At 36.2% G+C, this 21670-nt stretch overlaps 1 protein-coding gene across 2 annotated transcripts in view; it reads left to right on the forward strand.

Moving 5' to 3' along the window:
- Nucleotides 1-11914, forward strand: part of scarb1 (scavenger receptor class B, member 1) — a 42514-nt gene extending 30600 nt beyond the window's left edge. The window contains exons 9-13 of one of the 2 annotated variants that reach the window (XM_083983637.1): nucleotides 1206-1279; nucleotides 2358-2409; nucleotides 4364-4510; nucleotides 7312-7375; nucleotides 10695-11914. In XM_083983637.1, coding sequence (XP_083839763.1) covers nucleotides 1206-1279; nucleotides 2358-2409; nucleotides 4364-4510; nucleotides 7312-7375; nucleotides 10695-10702 — 345 coding nt within the window. In that variant the 3' untranslated portion in view covers nucleotides 10703-11914. The remainder of the gene's footprint in view (nucleotides 1-1205; nucleotides 1280-2357; nucleotides 2410-4363; nucleotides 4511-7311; nucleotides 7376-10694) is intronic. The other variant, XM_083983638.1, reaches the window with a different exon arrangement.
- Nucleotides 11915-21670: the final 9756 nt, after the last annotated feature.

A 21670-nucleotide genomic window follows, 5' to 3' on the forward strand; every position in this document is an offset into this window, starting at 1 on the left:
AAAAAGATAAATCTAGAAAAGGTGGTAAGATTTCTAAAAAAGAATAAAATAAAAAAAAGGAAAATATTTTCTAGGAAAAGTGGTAACATTTCTCAAAAACTATTCTAAAAGAAAAAGCAGTAACATTTCTCAGACGTTTAAAAAAAATTCTAGAAGAAACTAGTAACATTTCTCAAAAAAAAAAAAGTTTAAAGAAAAATCTAGAAAAAGTGGTAAAATTTCTAAAAAAATAAATAAAAAAAAGTAAAATATTTTCTAGGAAAAGTGGTAAAATTTCTCAAAAACAATTCGAAAAAAAAGCTGTAAAATTTCTCAAAAGTTTAAAAAAATTATTGAAGAAACTGGTAAAATTTCTCAAAAAAAAAAAGTTTAAAGAAAAATCTAGAAAAAGTGGTAAAATTGAGCTCCTCTTCCCGGTTCGTCAAATTTGGACCAACTGGAAGAGGAGCTTCGAGAAGCTTCTGCTACAAAACAAGCTTGAAATATAGACTTATTTAATTTTTTTCGGAACAATTTCTCATGTTGGGGCTTCAATACCAGAGGGACATTACATACGAGCAGCATGGAGGTATCTGGATGTTTTTTGGTGTGTCTTTTTGTTACGAAGACAGTTGGTATCCATTTACAACCTTTATATGGACATGCACTGCTATGGCCTAAACTGTAAGACGACATACATCAACACAAAGACATAAATAATGAGCATAACCTCTGTGTCCTCTTTACGTAGTTGGATTTGTTCCTTTTGGATGGAACTACTTTACCTCCTCTGGGTGTTGCAGCTCTGTGTGGGAACATGTCGTTTATCCTTCACTCTCCCTCAGCTGCAGTTAAATGAAACCACAATACTGTACTGTAACTGTACTATACGTCCTGTACTGCCGTTGACCCTGACAACGCCGCCGTCGCCACCGCCTCCTCCCTGCAGAGTCCCCCAGACAAGGTCCAGACCCACATATCTCCACAAGCGGCGCAATTAAATCTTTATTTTTTCATTGTTTCCACTGTGACATCCCATAATGACTCCAATAAAACACTAAAGCTGCGACCCCAGAAGCATCATCGCTAACACACGAGGATTTCCTTCATTTGTCTCTTTACATGGGAACGTCGTCGCTCCGAGGTCTTAATGTGGAGTGTCACATCCCTCATATGTGTGTTTTCTCTTTGTGTGTGTGTGTGTGTGTGTGTGTGTGTGTGTGTAGCAAACAGGTGTCCCTCTGAACGTGTCCATCCGCCTGCAGCTCAACCTCCTCCTCAAGCAAGTCAGAGGAATTACGTGAGTGAACCTTTAACTTCCCTCAGGAGGTTTTATTATTATGAGCCGCTCGTTTGTCGCTTGTGACATGTGAAGAGTTTCCTGCTTTTCTTCTGCAGCCTTGGTCTTTATTCTGCATTATTACTAGTTTTTTATTAGGCTTTTTTTTCTTTTTAATGGGAACAGGCATATACAATGTACAGACAGAAGACAAACGACAGAGCAAACACAACAACACAACAGGACAGAAAAGTAAAAAACACGCACAAGAAAACTAAAACAAAACAAAAAAAAGAAACAAATGACTACAAAAAAAAAGGATGTAAAAATACTAAAATTAAATTAACAGTAACTAATTAGTATACATTCACTCAAAAGTATGTTTTTTTGAGATTTTTTTAGATAGATAGATAGATAGATAGATAGATAGATAGATAGATAGATAGATAGATAGATAGATAGATAGACTATCTATCTATCTATCTATCTATCTATCTATCTATCTATCTATCTATCTATCTATCTATCTATCTATCTATCTATCTATCTATCTATCTATCTATCTATCTATCTATCTTCCCATTTTTTCTTATGCATTTACTTGTCTTGATTTGATGCGATCATTTTTTCCAAAAGAAATTGGCGTCGCACTTTATTTCTAAAAAAAAATCCAAGTATAAAAGTGTTTTAGTTTTACTCTGAAGAGAAGACCACCAGTTGTTTTTTACATTATTTCTAGTATTTCTAACTGCTCAAAAAATAAAGGGAACACTTAAACAACACATCTTAGATCTCAATTAATGAAAAATTGCAGTTTAAAATTGCTATTTAGTAGAGTGTGTTGAGAACAAAATAACATAAAAATGATCAATGTAAATCAAAATTATCATCCCAGGTTGATTTCACACAGGTGTGATATACTTGGAGTTACAATGTGTTGTTTAAGTGTTCGTTTTTATTTTTTTGATAAGCCTTTTTTGGCTTCTATCTCTCCTGCACAATGTTTAATTTGATTATTTCCATTGTTTATGCAGGTTATATAATGTTATATAATGTGCAAATAAAAACTAACTTCTCTTCTCTTGTCGCCCCTCTGCAGAGAAACAGGGAAGATCTCTGAGGTGGTGATGCCCATGCTGTGGTTCGAGGAGGTGAGGAGCCGCTCGTCTAATGTGTTTTTTTTATATTTTATTGTCATGTTTTGTGTGTGTGTGTGTGTGTTATCCTCCGGAGCAGGAAGTGGTTCCTGTCTTTCCGTCCCGGTGTCACCAGAGTGTCATCACCGCTTTCCCCTGTTTTTTTTTCATGCGTGGTGGCGTGCAGCAGTTCAGATCTTTTCTTTTCTTTTAAACCAAGAATTCACAAAATGTTCTGGAAAACAAAGTGAAAACATCTGGAGCAGCTGAGCAGAGCAGAGGGACAGTTTGTTACAACACAACACAACAGTCAGGGGCAGAGATGCACTAACTAGGTTTATATTCAGTATATTCTGCAGGTTATAAAATAGTTTTTGTAAATTTTAACTGAGTTTGTCAAACAGGACGCTGAACACGGATCAAAATGTCAAAACTCAGACGATATTTACAAAGATCAAGTTTCCTGTTTGTGTTCAGACTGTCACCCAAACTCAAACAGGAGAAAAGACTCAACAGAACAAACACGTCACGTCAACATGTCATTTTATTTTCATCGTAACATGCACAAAGCAACAGCAGTAACATGATCCGTACAGTATGATAAATATTATATATTATTAGTTCCTGATTGTTGATGCATTGATCAGTCAGAATCTCCAGTGGTGCAGCTGGAGAATAATACGATAAATGGTCACCCTTTAATTTACAGGCTGTTAATCACGTCATAGTGTCTAGAAATAGCCTAGAAATAACAATTAATTACAAACATAAACAGTAATATGTCTAAAACACAACTTAAATTGTGTTTTGGCCCTTTCTGCACTAGTATTATAACATATTATCATGTTTAGGTTGTTCCTTTTGCACTAGTAGTGTATATTTTATTGTTTTAGACATTGAAGGGTATATATGTTATCATATATTTCCTCTTTGTATTTTATTATTTCCTTTGCACACATCTATCTATCTATCTATCTATCTATCTATCTATCTATCTATCTATCTATCTATCTATCTATCTATCTATCTATCTATCATAATCAATCATATTTAGTAGATTTTCATTGACTGTCGTTTAATAAGAAACTTTTTCCCAGATGTATTTCTGTGTGGACGAAGCGTCAGTGTGTCAGCAGCGTCATCTATGATCTCACATTATTGTTATTAATTATTAATTATTATTGGTTAATTATCTTTTATACTTATAAAATATACTATTGTTGTGGACATTTCCTTTAACTTGTGAGAGAGAAAATCATAAGTCCAGCAAATTGAGGTTTCATTTTAAGTACTTTATTTTATCTTGCAAGAGGTGGACTGTCACACACAAAAGTCTGTACGAGAGTGCACACTGAAATTTGGTCACATCAGGTTACAGCAGGAAGGAGCCATGTGCTCGGCATCAAACATTGTCCAATAACATCATTGCATTCTTGCAGAATAAGTTTGCATATTACATGTTTGCACTTGGTGCTCATGACATATCATTGGCCTATTATAAGATCAGCTCGTATGTAAAGGCAGGAAGAGAGTGGTTGTCTGTAACTTAAGGTTTTCACACCTCGGCATGTTGACATTTGGTCGACATCTCACTGTGGTTTTGGATATGGAGACAACTGCTTGCTTCAGCGTAATCATCATAAAATAACAGGAACCAAGTCAGACGCCTGCATACTGCTCTATGCACAGCAGACAAATTCATCTAGAGTTCATGAGCCTACATCTTCAAAGTTCAATCAAGGGTCATAACATAAAAATGTCCATTACAATATATAATGTCAATCTGGTGGAGACAGTGTTTTCTTTCTCTTTTTTTTTTTAAGGTTTTTGTTTCCTCAGGCTTTTATTGTGAAGGACAGAGACTAACGAGCTGGTTGTTACCTCCAGTGTCTCACAATGATGTGATGAATAATAATAATAATAATAATAATGGATATAAAGTGATGATCTGAACATCTCTCTCCATCAGAGCGGCTACATCGACGGGCCGATCCTCGACACCTTCCACACCAACCTGGTGGTGTTGCCGGCGGTGATGGAGTACATGCAGTACGGCTTCATCGCCCTCGGCCTCGTCACCATCGCCGTGGCCATCTTCGTTTACCACCGAGTGAAGGTGAGAGAAGCTCACTGACTGCATGAAGCATGAACACACACATACACACACACACACTGACCTGCACCTGACGATCTGCATGAAAACACCTGAACTCACAGTCTAAATATTAACACTTCGCTGTTTGATTCATAAAACTGAACAGTCACTCGTTAACTCGTCTACTAACGAACCCTTTAACTTCAGCTGAGTGAATAAAAATGAACAGATTCAGTTTAAATGATAATTATATTTACATTAAATCTCACTTTAATGTCTCATCTCCATCTCATCTCATCCAGATGTTTAGAAAAAAAGAGGGAATTCAACTTCTAGATTTTAATGAAGGTTTAAATTCGTCTTGTAAAGATTCAACATTTAACTCATTATGTTTCATAGTTTATCAAACCTCAGCTCTTCTATCAGTAAATCAACATTATTATTGTTATTGGAAACATAATTAAAGCTGTGATAAATAAGGATCCGACTTTTTTAAGTTCTAATGTGAACAGACTGAAACCAGCCGTTTGTGTAAAAATGAAAAAAATAGTTCATTAAAGGGATAGTTCACCCTAGAATGATATTTCGCTCATTATCTACTCACCCTCATGTTGACTAAGGGCTGGAAGAATTTTCAGAGTCCACCGTCCCTTCTCTTAGTTACAGGGGGTCTCGGCGTAGCAGTGCATTTCAATGCAACGGTTGCAAAGGGACACCGGAGCTCTTCGTAAAAAAACACACACAAAAAAACATCCAAATACCTCCATGATGCTCGTATGTAATGTCCGTCTTGTGCTGAAGCCCCAAATTGCGTAATTGTCCCGAAAAAAATTAAATAAGTCTATATTTTAAGCTTGTTTGTAGCGGAAGCTTCTCGAAGCTCCTCTTCCTGGTCCATCCAAATCTCGCGTGATTCGCAGTAACCGCACTGACGCCGGCGCAAATCACGTTTTGTTTATCTTCACGCTGAGGTCACAGGTCCTGAGTTGCGTCGTCGTCGTGATGCGTTTAGGGTCAGTCGGACGTGAATCAGCAAAAAGTTCAGAGCTGAACTTCTTAGAGATTAAAAATGACCTCGTTTAAAAACACGTCGTCGTTTAGAGGAAAGAAAACGGAGCAGAGCGATGTGTGATTTCATCGGTGATGTCATCAGTGATGTCATCTCAGCCGTCAGGGGTTTTATAAAGTTTTGACTTGGTGGTGTTGTCGTGTGTTTCCAGAGGACTCATTTAAACGCGACACTGAGCTCCGTGGAGCCGAACCTCGGGGTAAAACCGCCACGTTTCAATCACCTCGATCCAAACATCGATCAACTCGTTATCAATCGATTTGATCTGTCGACCAATCAGGAGAGATGATTAAATCAGGAGAGAAAGACATTTGATTTAGGCTACAGAAGGTTTTGATTCAGTTGTGTCACGATGTCGGATCAACAGATCAAAGACGTGATGGTAACGACCTGTAGCGCCACATTGTGTAATAATGAAATACATTTTCAGCTCATGATGTAATAACGTGGCATTTATGTTATAATCTGCCACATTTTGTAATAAGTTGTTACATAATGCACCAAATTATTACATTTTTTTCATAAAAAAGTGCATTTTGTAATAATTTGGTGCATGATGTCAGTGGTTCTCAAAGTGAGGTCCGGGGACCCCCAGGGGTCCTAGAGAAGGTGAAAGGGGTCTCCAACTTTTTCTTGAAATTATATCACATTTTAAAAGAGTTTTAAAAGTATTTTGAGAAATGTTTACCTTTTTTTTTATAATTATTTTTTTTAACTTTATCTTTTAGAAATGTTACCACTTTTTCTAGATTTTGAAAAAACTTTTTTTTTGAGAAATTTTACCATTTTTTTCTAGAATTGTTGAGAAATTTTACCACTTTTTTCTAGAATTTTTTATTTACTTTTTTTTTATTTATTTTTTTAGAAATCTTACCAATTTTTAAAAAACTTTTTTCCCCCACATATTTCCCTACACTATTTCCAAAAATTCACACTATTGGCCCTAATTTGAACATACTGTAGGCTACATTGACTAAAAAAGTAACGTTCCTCAGTCTCAGAACAAATATTTGTGTATTTCTGGTGTTTGCTTCCAAATTTTGTCCAATGGGGGTCTGTGGTCTAATTTGTGTCAATTTAAGGTCCTTGATGTAAAAGTTTGATAACCACTGCAATATGTAACAACTTATTACAAAATGCGGCAAAGTGTATTACATATTCTTCAAGAATTTTATTACAAAATGCAGCGTTATTACATCATGAGGTGAAAATCTATAATTATAACATAAAGTGGCGCTACGCGACCTGGTCATGTGACCATCAGGACAGGAAGTGAAGTCCTTTTAGCTGCTGAGTGATTGGATGATGGGATGTTGAATATTAATAATGACTGAATGTTTTAATCACATCGTGTTTTACAGCAGCTCGTTATCTGTTAGTGCAGCTGCCTCCATGTTGGCTCTTCTGCCTCCATGTTGGCTCTTCTGCCTCCATGTTGGCTCTTTCTGCCTCCATGTTGGCTCTTCTGCCGCCATGTTGGCTCTTCCTCTCCGATGTTTCTTCTGTTGCATGATGAGAATCAGCTCAATGAGTTTTAACCAATCACCTTCCTGCTGATGATTAACTGCACGGTGCAAACCACTCTGCATGAAAACTCACATCCACCGTTTGAATTAAATTCAATTAAATTAAACTAAATTAAATTTTTTACAAAAAGCTGCTGGTTAACGCCTCCAATCGGCAGCAGCAGCAGCTGATGTGTAACTGTGCTCTGATTGGCTGACGTGTAAAGAAGGTGTGGTCGTCTCTCTAGGCCTCCGATAAACAGCAGATAAAAGCCCACGACACTCAGGAGAAAAGCATCATGGGTAACTCAGGTGGGTTCACAACACACGCACACACACACACACACACACACTAATGTGGGGGTTTGTGTTGAAGCTTTGGCGATGACCACGTTCAACTTTAAAGGGATAGTTCACCCAAAATTGAGTCCTCCGTGGCTTCTCTGAGTTACAGGGGGTCTCGGCGTAGCAGTGCATGTCCATATGACGGTTGCAAATGGATACCAACTGTCTTCGTAACAAAAAGACACACCAAAAAACATCCAAATACCTCCATGCTGCTCGTCTGTAATGTCCCTCTTGTATTTTTTACAAAAGCAAGGCCAGGCCTTGCTCGTAAAAGAGATTTTTTTATCTCAAGCAATTTGCCTGGTAAAATAAAGGTTAAATAAAATTGAAGCCCCGACATGAGAAATTGTTCCGAAAAAAAAAAAAAAAGTCTATATTTTAAGCTTGTCAGCACTTTTAAATCCAGGTTAAAAACATTTTTCTTTTCACGTTCTTATAGCTGAGCTCTTTTTAAGAACTTTAAACTTCATCTATTTTCTTTTATTTTACTTTTATTTGCTCTTGCTTTTAACTCTGTTTTTAGTGCTTGTTTTTATTCTGTTTTATGCTTCTCTTTTCTTTTTTTTTTGTCTTTATGTAAACCACTTTGAGTTGCCTTGGTATGAAATGCGCTATATAAATAAAGATGTGTCTCAGTACACTGCTCTTCCTGTGTCAGTGCAAATGACGGAACAGTTTCTCATGTCGGGGCTTCAATACAAGACAGACATTACATACGAGCAGCATGGAGGTATTTGGATGTTTTTTGGTGTGTCTTTTTGTTACGAAGACAGTTGGTATCCATTTGCAACCGTCATATGGACATGCACTGCTACGCCGAGACCCCCTGTAACTCAGAGAAGCCACGGAGGACTCTGAAACTTCTCCCAGCCCTTAGTCCACATGAGGAGGAGGAGATCATGAGATAATGAAATTTGAATTTTGGGTGAACTATCCCTTTAATTAAAATGAATAAAAACCATATATGGGTCATTCTATAGAAATGGTCGCTTTCCTGTCCCTACATTATTCACCAGGAAAAGCACTCAAAAGTGTTCAACAATGACACAAAATATACATGTTTTTTTGTAATTAAAGTGTTTTCTTGTTATTAAACCATGCATAAGACAGTTATAATGCACATTTATTTTAAAATATATCTTGAAAATCTGGTTAGTGACATGAATTTGGCTTGTCCCTCGGGTAAGGAGTCATGGTTCAGTGACATATTTTGAATTTAAATAAATGTTTTTCTCCTGTTTTAAAGATTATAATACAAAGGAAAGTGTTATATCTATTTAGTATAATACTTTAAAAAATGAAAATATCAATAAATAATTTAAATAATTTACAAAAAATAGCTGTCCCTTGATTTCATGTCACTGGTGTTACTATTTGTAAAACCCTTTATTTTGAAAAACTACTTCATCTCTGCAAACATCTTCTGGGGTCAAGAGTTAATTGGAGGCGTGTCCATTTTGAAGAGCACATGGTTAGTCAGCACCTTCTCTTCATATGTTGACAATGTTAAGATTTAAAGAGTAATTTCATGTGAGGACTTAAGATGCGTCACTGGTGTTATAGAGTTTATAGTAAGGGGAAAGGAAATTTTATTAAAATAATTGATAAAATTGTATGATAAGCTGATATATTTACAAGTTAAGAAGTGTGGTTTTGCCTGCAATGTCCACCATCTTGAATAGGCCATCTTGTCTGTCCATTTGTCACTGGTGTTACTGTCACTGGTGTTACTGTTCTAGTTAGTAACACCAGTTTTCGTTAGTAACACCAGTGACCAGTGGGTAACACCAGTGACGATCATTAACACCAACCACCATTAGCATTTTTTTTAAATATAATATAATAGAAATATTAAAATACATTAAGCTGTAATTTATGTTGATTTATAATGGCAAGTGGTTAACTGTTATGTGACCATGTTTAAGTTGTTAAAAAAATAATACAAATGAAACATGAAATTGCTGTTCAAAAAGATACCATTTTCATAGAATGACCCATTTATGATCCATACGTGTTGTTGTCACGGAGACGAGGCTGCCAGGGGAATGTGGAGGATTAAAAGTCTGAAGATAATTATAAACATCTCTCCCTCGTTTCTTTATTTTACGACTCGTGTCAGAGAGAAAAAGTGGAAGCAGCTTTTTGGACGGAGGTTTTATGAAGTGACGGACGATGGGAGACAGAGAGGGAGGGGCTGGAGCTTTAGGTTGGTTTTTTATACAGAATAAAATGTTGAGCTTCGTGTGAAACTTTTCTAGAAACTAAAAAATGTTTTGTTTTTTGTTTTTTTACTTTTGGAGGAAAAAGAGCAGACGTTTGTTTCCACGTTGGGAACTGAATTTGGCTTCAGCCGCTTTTCATCCACAGAGTTTAAACCAGTTCAACCAGGTTTTATTCACACTCTCCGAGGTTTAAACATGATAATAAAAGTGCAGAATATGAATTATTTTCAGGACATTTGTATCTAAAAGTCTCTAATTTGAAGTTTTAGGTGATTTCCTGTCATCACTCCCATCATTTTCCCATCATGCATCTGTTCATTCAACAACTTTATTTAACTGTATTTTTCTTACAGGCTCGTATATTTATTTAATATTTAATTTCAGTTCACACATTTTAGTTTTGACTCATCAATAGGAATCAGATGTTGGAAGGTTTTTGTCTTTTACCTGATAATTTATTCATAAATAACTCTGTTTCAGGTCTTCTGTGCAATATTGTTTTTTATTTTTATCAATTATTTTAACCTTTGTTTTTATTCCGCACTTTACTTATATTTGCAGTATTTCTATAGTGCATATAATTTTAATTAATTAATTTATTTATTCTGTATCTATCTATCTATCGATCTAAATTATGTAGCACTGTATCTAACTTTAACTGTGTAGGTTGTTCCTTTTTCACTAATAGTGTATAATTTATTGTTTTAGACATTGTAGGCCTACAGTAGGATATATGTTATATTTTTCCTCTTTGTATTTTAATATTTCCTTTGCACACTATCTATCTATCTATCTATCTATCTATCTATCTATCTATCTATCTATCTATCTATCTATCTATCTATCTATCTATCTATCTATCTATCTATCTATCTGATCATGTTTAATAGATTTTCATTGACTGTCATTAAATAAGAAACTTTTTTCCAGACCTAGTTGTTGTGTGGACGAAGCGTCAGTGTGTCAGCAGTGTCCAGGGTTCGATTCCCAGGTGGGCGGGGCTTAGAGCCGACACCCGGTCCTAACTTTAACTTTTCTTTCTGTCGTTTTCTCCCCAACAGAGAAGTAAAGGAGGAGGAGGAGGCTCAGCAGATGAAACCACAAGCACTTCAACCGAGGAGCACGACCCTCTGCTGCAGGAACACACTGACTGACACACACACACACACACACACACACACACACACACTGCAAAAACTCAAAATCTTATCAAGAATATTTGTCTTATTTCTAGTCATTCTACTTAAAATAAGACTCATCACATTAACTACTACTCATCAGCAGCTTGTTTTTAGACACTTTTTACATCTTTCAAGCAGATTTTCACTTGAATAATCTGACAGTGGAGCAAGTTTTTCTCTTTTATTATACGAGCACAAAAAAAACTTGCTTTCACTGGCAGATTTTTCTACTTATTTCGAGTGAAAATGTGTTTGAAACAAGTGAAAATGATCTAAAAACAAGTTAATTTTTAGGTGATGAGTCTTATTTTAAGTGGAAAGAGTTTAGTTTTGACTAGAAATGAGACATTTTGACAAGAAATAAGACAAATATTCTTGGAAAGATTTTGAGTTTTTGCAGTGCACACACACCTACACACACACACACACACACACACTTACACACACACATTCCTCCTGTTGAACTGGACGAGCTCTGTAAACACTAATCACCTTTGTGTGTTTATGTTAATGTTTATGTTTTTGTTAATGTTTTCTACTTGACTGTAAAGTTGTGAAGTTGATGAAACTCTGAACGTCGCTGCGTGTGTGTGTTGTGTTGCGTTGCGTCGTTGGGGGCGGAGACACTGGAGTCTGAGGGGGCGGAGCTACAGAAGACTCCGCCTCCATCCCTCAGAAAAACACTTTGTTTTTTGTTTTTTTGTACAAACCACTACCAAAGAACCAGAGACTGTATTTTATTTTAACACTTCCAACAAACGCCACAGTTTGACCTCGTCGTCAGTCCACAGTTGCCATGGAAACGTTTCTGCCTCATAGACCGAATCTCCTTGTTGTTTACATTCTACTTCCTGGTAGAAAACCAGCTGTAATGTGAATGAGATCAATAGCAACGAACGAGAGTTTAGCTATATATCATATTTTTCACGCCCTATCACCGTTTAGACAAATCTGAAATGATTGAAGAAACATTACTATTTCTGTGTGTGTGTTTTGTGTTGCTATGTGTTGTATTTATTCAGTTTGGGGGAATCACAGTGTCTAGAAAGCATCAGTAGCTGCAGCTGACAGGGACAGCTAACGGTAGCTAAGCTAACGGCAGCAGCTAAGCTAACAGCGGTAGCTAAGCTAACAGCAGGACGTCAGCTGTTAAAACCCTCCCGTTGTGGGACACGACATGAAACTACTCCAGTTAGCTCAGTCATGTTGGAACTCAGATATCCGCTGGAGAAAATATTTTTTCATGGAGCGTTTATTGAGTCACTGAGTTATTAAAGTTAAACAGGTAGCTAACCGTTAGCCCGGCTCATCTATGATAACCATGACTAATTACAAAAACATGCACACGTAAATAGTAATGTTTGTCCAATCATTGGTTTTATAGACTTAACAAACATCAGATTAGTCTAAACGGTGATATAGTGACATGAAAATTGAGATTTATACAGCGAAACTCTCGTCCGTCACTATTGTTCTCATGCTGGTTTTCTACCAGGAAGTAGTTGTAAACAACAAGGAGATTCGTCCTATACAACAACAACAACAAGGGAAGCGACGGGGCAGAAGACGACGAGGTCCCGGCCCCGACGCTGTGCAGCGATTGGCCGACGCCGACGTGCCTTGATGATGAAGCGTCGCTCCGACCCGTTAGTGAACCACTGTGTCCTGTGTGAATGTTGCCGACGACGACGACTCGTCGCTATGAAGAAGTGAATGAATTGTAAGAAGAAGTTGAACTTTTTTGTGTCTGAGATTCTGATTCTGATTGTGATCGTCATCAGTGTCGTTGCTTTTTAAAATAAATGAAAATATATGAATGAAAAGGTGAAGTTTGTCCCTGCTGCTCTCCGTAGCTTCATTAACACTGTGAATAAATAAATGCCTTTAACTTGACACGATGTCAAAATAAAACAATTATCAGTGGAGTTTTCAATCAATAACAAACAGTTAAATAATGAATAAACTGTTTATTTATATGAACATTGATGCTGCAGTGATACAGATGTTTAATAAACACTTATTAATACTGTGTTTCATGGTCAACTCAGGTCGAAATAAAATATTCAACATCTGTTCTTTGTTTAAAACTTGATTTAAGACAATAAGTTAAGAAACGCTGTGATAACAGAGACGGATAAAAACAGATAAAAGTAAAATGATGAAATACTAAAAGAGAGTGAGGAGTAAAACCAGAAATTAATGATTCATTTAGACTGGAAAGATGTTTTTTATTCTTTACACTGTAAAAAAAAATAATGTTCAAAATCCAATGTTAGATCATTTACTATTATAGTGTGTGTGGTTGGCTGCCAGACTACGATGCTATGATGCTGGTATTGTTCTTATATATAGGCTATATAATATACAATATATATAATTGATCTGTAATTGTTTCTATTTTCTTTTTTCTTTTTTTACCTTGATAACTGTTTTTAACTTCTTTTTGTTTGCTTTTGTAGCACTTTGATATTTTTTTGTTAAAATATAAAGTGCGTTGCAAATAAAATTGTATATATAGCTATATACACACACGTACACAGTCGTGGCCAAAATTACTAGAACAGCTGACAAATCTGAAAAAAACAACAACTATTTTTTGCCTCTAAAACATGATGTAATTTCATAATGTTGATGAAATGTGCAGATGGTTTCTCAGATGAAGTGAGTCCTATTGTTTTAACTTAAATATTCTGGTCTGTCTGTCCACCTGCAGCAGTTGCAGCAGCAGCACATTTCTCTGGCACCGTGTTTCCTGAGAACCTCAACACGGATGTTTTCCCATCATGCCTTCTGCTCCTGCAGCTCAGAGCTTTTACTCTGGATGGATAATAGTAGCTCTGTCCAGTTTATTGTACAACTCGCCCCAAATGTAGCTACTCGATGGGGTCGACGTCCAGACTTAAAGCAGATATCAGTGGAATGTTTTTGTTAATATAAGTCCTAAATAGTCCTATTTTCCGTCAGCAATCACTTACATGAAGTATTTCAGCCTAAACACGAGTCTCTCCGTCACTCTGCTCTGCTGTAACCCGAGGAGAAAATTTTCCTTGTGGGATACAAGTGTTATCCAATGAGGAGAGAGAACGGCATGAAGGGCTGTGTGTGCAGCCAAGGGATGCGCGTGAATGTGGTGACGTAGCACGAGGACCAATTGATGCCTGACAAGGGCGGGGGCTGCTAACTCATGGTGCGTTCAAAGAAACTCGTACTTTGTGTTTTTCCTTCCTGTGAAGTCATACCAGTTCGATCTGGTACGAGTTCACGGGTCGGAAGTTACGAGTGGCCGTTATAGGGAACTTTCACAGACAACAGGATGGTAAAAACACGAGCTACGGGTTACCTGGAACGCTACCAAGTCGTAGTTGTGACTTGAAGCTGTAACTTACGGTTTCAAAAGCCTGCCTTGAACGCAGCATTAGCCGAAACGGCCGTGAAGCTGATATCTGCTTTAAATCTATTCTATTCTAAAAACAACTGAAACCTCTTCATTTATACAAAGTGCTCTAATAATCTTTACTGACTCTCACACTCTGAATATTTCATTTGGTTTAAATCTTCTTTATCAATCTTGGTCAGACAAGACTATTATTTTTGGAGTAATTACCATTTATTCATAAAAGTTACACGTGTAAATTGGGCCCTCTCATAAAAGTGCAATAAAAATGTCATAGATAAAAAAAAAATTTCACTTTCAACACATCAAATCTGTTCAGCAACTTCAGACCTAACCATAAATATAAAGTTTTCTATTATTTTTTAATACTTATTATGTTTTTATGCACTTTTTGTCAGGCGTTCGATATTTTAATGAGAAAAAAAAACAAAATATGCAATATTTCCCAAAAATGAGGTGCAGAGTGGATCACTCCATATAAGGTTATTAGAGCCTTGAATATGTCAACAATTGATAACAACATTGATTTTGATGCATTATTATTTTTGGAGCTATAACAAAAACTTTTATCCTACGGTCCCTGTCATATAAATGCCAGAAAAAGGTAATAATATACATTTAAAAAAAAATTATTTTACTGCATCAAATCTTTTCAAAAAATTCAGACCTAACTGTAGATATGAAGTTTTATATTATTTTTGTGACCTCCCTCTGCTCAGCGTTTAAAGGGATAGTTCACTCAAAATTGAAATTTCACTCATTATCTACCCAGTGTCTCAGTTGACTGCTTTGCCTGAGTCTGTGCAAATCTCGCATGATTTGGGAGTTTCCGCTACAAACAAGCTTAAAACCTATACTTATTTAATTTTCGGAACAATTTCTCATGTCGGGGCTTCAATACAAGAGGGACATTACAGACGAGCACTATGGAGGTATTTGGATGTTTTTTGGTGTGTCTTTTTGGACGAAGAAAAGTGAGCTCCGTTTGCAACAATTTTGAGTGAACTATCCCTTTAAACTCCTCTGATCAATAGGCTAAGTGTGTGTGTGTTGTTGGTCAGTCTGTGTCATCATGGTTTTACTGTCAGGTCTCAGGTTGAGGTGAGGTCGACTCATCCACACACACTTTCACCTGGGCCGATGCGTCTTCAGAGGAATTTGCCCTCGTTATCTGTGTGTTGGTCGTCGTTATCGTTATCTCTCAGGTGATAATCGCCGCCTCACGGCTCCTCAGCACAAAACGCTGCAGGGTCGTAAGTCAAAGTTCCCGTCGGCTCAGATTTAACCAGAGAGTCTGAAACATGTTGAACCCAGACAGAGAGGTCGAGTGGAGGCAGGGCTATTATTCTGACTTTTATTTTGAAGGGCTAAAAACCCTTTGAATTGAATTTGAAGATCTAAAAAACAACCAGTGTAGTTTAGTTTTCCATCTCCTCTCTTCAGCTTCAGCTTCTCTTCTGATTGGCTGACTGTTTTTTGATTGATCCAATAAAAAAAATGGAGCAGATTTCAGAATAAAAGCGTTGGTGGGCGGGGCTTTTGGGTGATTGTTTTGTTGTGTCCTGATCTCCTCTTTATACTGTATGAAGCTTTAATATAAACATTAGTAAGAGGAAAATCCACAATCACAGCGTCGCTAAAATGTGACACTGACTTTCAAAATAAGACTTTTTAAAGGGATAGTTCAACATTTTGGCAAATTGGCCCATTGCCATAACCTCTATAGTCATAGCAGTAGGTTCGTTACCTTTAATTGTCGGTGCAAGCTATTTTTTAGAACGGCGGAGCAGAGCCGTGAGCTGCTCAGAGCTACGCTACGGAGGCTCATTATGGGATTTCTTGGTTTCCCTCATCAAACACAACGTTACCACACAGAGTTGTTTTAGAGGGAAATACAGAGACTGCTTGATGAAAAACTGTCCCTGAAGGCAACGCGCATCAGCGGTTTTGCATGAATTTACCTCTAAAACAACTCTGTGTGGTAACGTTGTGTTATTATCTCATAGCGTGGTGAATGTGCAGCTCACGGCTCTGCTCCGCCGTTCTAAAAATAGCTTGCACCGACAATTAAAGGTAGCGGACCTACTGCTATGACCATAGGGGTTATGGCAATGGGCCAATTTGCCAAAAATGTTGAACTATCCCTTTAAGTTTTAAACGTTGGTTCAAGATAAAATGACTGAAGAGTTCCTGTTGTTCTGTCAGTTCAGATCAGTTTCAGGTCTCTGTGTTGATTCGCTGCCTTCAGGGGATCAGTAGGCCTATTGATCCACATTCCTCTCTGTTAGTTAAATGGTTCATTAAAGTTAAAAGCTCCTTGAAAACCTTTTGTTGCTCAGGTCTGAAGTCTGTGAAGATGTTAACACACAAACACAACGGACGCCCTGCAGCTACTGAGGTGGTATTTTATCTGATGGGAAGATCTGACAGGGCGGGAGGAGGAGGAGGAGGAGGAGTAGGTTGGGGTGTGGCGTTGCCTTCATCTTCAAGATTAAAGAGTTCTGCCTAAGTAGATGTTGCGTTCACGGACATCCCATCATCTGTAGGAGTTCTATCAGTGTGTTGAGGAGCAATTAAGTGACAGTGAATGATGTTGGGCAGGGCCGTTGTATAGGGGAGAAAGGTGATGATAACTCTAGGGGCCCAGCGCCCAGTGGGGCCCATAAAAAACCCCAGTAGTCTAATCTTTGTATGACTGATTTATTCTGCGTAAGACCCTGACTAATACTCATAGTACACTGTAAAAACTCAACATCTTTCCAAGAATATTTGTCTTATTTCTTGTCAAAATGTCTAATTTCTAGTCAAAGCTAATCTCTTTCCATTTAAAATAAGACTCATCACCTAAAAATTAACTTGTTTTTAGATAATTTTCACTTAAATTCACAATAAATAGAAAAATCTGACAGTGAAAGTAAATTTTTTGTGCTTGTAATAAGGAAGAAAAACTTTCTCCACTATCAGATTTTTCTACTTATTTCAATTGAAAATCTGCTTGAAAGAAGTAAAAAGTGTCTAAAAACAAGCTGCTTTTAATATGATGAGTCTTATTTTAAGTATAATGAGATTTGTTTTGACTAGAAATGACATTTTGACTAGAAATAAGACAAATATTCTTGCTAAGATACTTGAGTTTTTGCAGTGTAATGCTGCATTAGCATCAAAACAAAGAAGGCTAAATAAAAAAACGATAATACATACGTAGTCTAAGAAAAAAAAGGAAAAGTTAGGGGGAGAATACTTTAGTATTCTTTAAGGGGGCCCAGAATTCCTAGCAACGGCCCTGGTGATGGGAGGAGGAAGATGAGAGGATGATGATGGGCGGATGAAGAGACAGGGAGGAAAATACCTAAACTTTGTAGAAGAGGAGATTAAAATCTTCAATCACATGATCAACTGAGCTGCAGGTCGACAGGTCAAACATTTGTACAAATATGAGCTTCATTAAACTGCAGCAGAAAGAACAAAAACAAGATTTCAGTTCATTATTATTATTTAATTTAATGATTCACTCATTTAAAGATTTAAAAACCAGAGAGAAAATTTTGTTTAATTAACATTAGGCTTCGTTACACTGCAAAAACTAAAAAATCTTATCTCTAGTCAAAACAAATCTAGTTATACTTAAAATAAGACTCATCACATAAAAAGCAGCTTGTTTTTAGACACTTTTTACTTATTTTAAGGATATTTTCCACTTTAAATAAGTAGAAAAATCTGATAGTGCAGCAAGTTTTTCTTTCTTATTACAAGCACAAAAAACTTACTTTCACTGGCAGATTTCTCAACTTATTTCAAGTGAAAATTAGTTTGAAACAAGTGAAAATGATCTAAAAACAAGTTCATTTTTAGGTGATGAATCTTATTTTAAGTGAAAAGAGATTAGTTTAGACTAGAAATGAGACATTTTGACAAGAAATAAGACAAATATTCTTGGAAAGATTTTGAGTTTTTGCAGTGTAGTAACAGAACAGGACATTTAATCCAGATATAATCCAATATTCATCATGATATACTGTATGTCTTTCTTTCTTTCTTTCTTTCTTTCTTTCTTTCTTTCTTTCTTTCTTTCTTTCTTTCTTTCTTTCTGTGAGTCATTGCCAAAATAATATCTAATAACATCTAATACCTGTTTCAGGGCTCAGTGTCCATGTGTGTTTGTTAACAGCTGCTGTATAAACACATGCACATTAATAACATTATAATGTCTAATAAACAATTTATTAAACTTTTATATTCAGCCTGTAAATGTTTGACTCTTTAAACTTTTATTTTTCAGGCTCTGTGTTGAGAAACAGAGTAACTTGATTATTATTATTCTCCTTATATAATGTGTTAGTGAGGCCCATGCGGGGTCAACGGGTCAACGAGGCCCCGGGGCCGGACATGTAAACAACCCCACACAGAGATCTCTTTATGTGTCTGTAGTTTATTTTATCTCTGTGGTTTGTTAATATATTTTTACTTATTCTATTTTGACTCAATGTGGATGTTCTTCTGTGTTCAGACTTCCTGTTTGTCTCTGTCACAACTCATTAACTGTCACGTTAATTAAAGATTATCAAAAATCCCCCTTTATATCCACACAATGTCTCTGCTTCTTAAAGTTTCCACTCCCACAAATACAGAAAAATCACTTGTGAATAAAATAATAGGCTGATTTCTCCTCTTTTACTTCAGCAGATGAACACAAGTTGAACTCTGCACCTTCATTTGTTCATTTTTAGACTTTTTTTCTGCACAAAATCAAACATAAGTCAAATAAAAACACATTCAGTTGTGGAAGAAATTGAGAAAATCATCAATAAAGCAAATAAACAAAGAAATAAATCTCATCATCATTTAGTTTTTCTTCTGTTTGTTCTACTGATGTTTCTGTTTGTGCTCTGCTGCCCCCGAGTGGCTGAAACCAGTTAGTGCAGGTTTAAATTACTGTACATCAACTAACATGAATGAGATTTTAATAACATTTATACTCACTGATCAATTCATTTATAGCATTATTATAATAAGATTAACGTCAAACATTAAAAAAAGAAAAACTCAGATCTTTTACTAACATTTCAAATCATTATTACAAAGATTATAATGACAGATAGATTTGATATGAGAGGAATATGTTGTGATATATGATGTGAGTGGATGTATGTGAGGACGTTTAAATTAAAACCAGATCATTTATCAAACCTGAGGAACTTCTCTTTATTTATTGACTCAGTCACATGCAAATTGAACTTCAACACAACGTTCATAAACCCACACATGAATAAAAGCTGTGTTTTGTACATATGACTTTCCATGTAGGTACATATACAAATTATGTACATATGAAGTCAAAACATACTATATGTAGAATTTAAATTTGCAAATCAGAATTATTTCATATGAATAGGGGAGACTGGGGACGGTTGCAACAAGCCTTATTTCTCCAATCAGAAACATGCTAGAGTGATGACACATTCACAGTTAGACCCAGTTAGACAAAGTTGTTTTAGAGGTATGAAAGTAGCTTTTTTCTTGAGTTGTATTTATGTCAAACTGTCCTGATCTTTTGTATGAATGAATCCAAACCTACCTAGTTTGAATCGCTGTTTTGTTGACTATAAATGACATGGTTAGCATGTGTCAGTGTCATTGTGTCTAGCTAGTACATGATGTTGTGTCATGGCTGACAGGGTGGGGACGGTTGCAACAACTGCCATTTGAATATGGAAGCACATATGCAAATGCAAATGTATAAAATGGAACAATTTTAGCTTAAAATAGGTACTGTCCCCACGTTTGGGGTCAGTTGCAACGTCTGGATTCTTCCATTCAAATGAATATTGTGATTGATGTCATATCTAACCATCAAATGTATGTTTAATCTATAAAAGTTTGGTGAGCCGAGTCCAAATAGTCTCTGAGTAACTGAGAAAAATGTAAAAAAAAAAAAAAGTGTTGCAACAGTCCCCAGTCTCCCCTACTGTACATATAACAATATGAATGTTATGTCCATTCCCAAACTTGCAAACATGCATGTGCATAATATAGTAAATTGTATATTTATTGTATAAATACAATGCAAATGCAACGCATAACATCATATAGAAAAGACTCATATATATTATGATTAAAATATAAATGCATCAACACACATGAGGATGTGATGTGTGTATAAATGTGACAATAACATGTGACATATATAACAGCATCACTCACATGTCATGTATTAGATTTACGTTCTGTATGGGCAGGTTCCTTATTGATCCCTGTATCTGTACTATTAATACTCCAGTGGTTCAAAAGGTGTAATCTGTATAAAAATTATCTGGATTTTTTTTTGCTATCCAGGATCACGTAATCCATCTTGATTTTATCCCAGTTGTTCAAAGCAAAGTAGGATTAGATCAGTCTGATCCAGATCCAAACTTTTCAAGATTACCAAATCTAGATAATGATGCTCTAGATGGGACTGTGCATCACACTGAAGGCTGATTGGTTTATATGAAAACAGAGTGTATGTATCTTTTAAACAGCCAGACTCCATCTGGTTGGGCTGTGAAAATAAATTTAAAACAGCAAATATACAGTAGGGCCTAAATTAGTATTTCCCCATGTGTTTCAAATTCAAACTTCAAAATTAAAAATTCAAACTTCAAATTTCATTAAATTCAGTTTGGGGAAAAGTTTTTCAGTTGTAGAATATTCAAAAGTTAACTTTATTTAAAGCCCCTGTACAGACTTTTCATGTAGTGTTGATTTTGGCGGCCCCCTGTGGATGAAAGCGGTGGAATGAAGACTGCATTTCCCGCTGTCATGAAGACGTTTGTGTAGATTTGTTTTGGAAACGTCAGAAAGAAGACGGGACTTGCTTCTTTTTTTTCTTTTTTTTAGCAGCGTAATGTATCTATTGGTATGGTTTCATCAGTGGTCCGACCAGAGACTTTAGCGTATCCAGTTAAAAGCTCCGTACTGGGACTTTAATCACTTTAAAAATTAGGTGCAAACTATAAATCAATAAATGTATATATACTAGGCTACATTATAAATATTGTTTATTTGACCAATTTGAATTTAATTTAAATCACATTTTGTTCCTGAATCCACCAAACTGCTGGGATCAGAATAATCCTGTTTTTTTTTTTTTTTATCAAAGTTTTCCCGATCCTACTAAAAAGTTTTGAACAACACAAACTGAGGGTTTGATCCAGATGAAATCTAATCCGATCTCAGAATCTGTTTTTGGTTTTGAAACAACTCATTTTCAAGATTTGATCTGATCCATTATCCAAAATCTGATCAGATTACCTTTTGATCGCCTTGTCAATCTTACACACAAAGCGAAACATTTCAGTATTTCCATCGTAAACAGGAAGTTGAAGCTGCTGCTGTCTCCATCATCACACTGAAACATCAGAACATTTGGTCCGGACACATTCAGGTCGTCGTCGTCCAACAACAACAACAATGAGACGGAGCC

Source organism: Trachurus trachurus, assembly GCF_905171665.1.
Source record: "Trachurus trachurus genome assembly, chromosome: 12".
Classification (NCBI taxonomy): domain Eukaryota; kingdom Metazoa; phylum Chordata; class Actinopteri; order Carangiformes; family Carangidae; genus Trachurus; species Trachurus trachurus.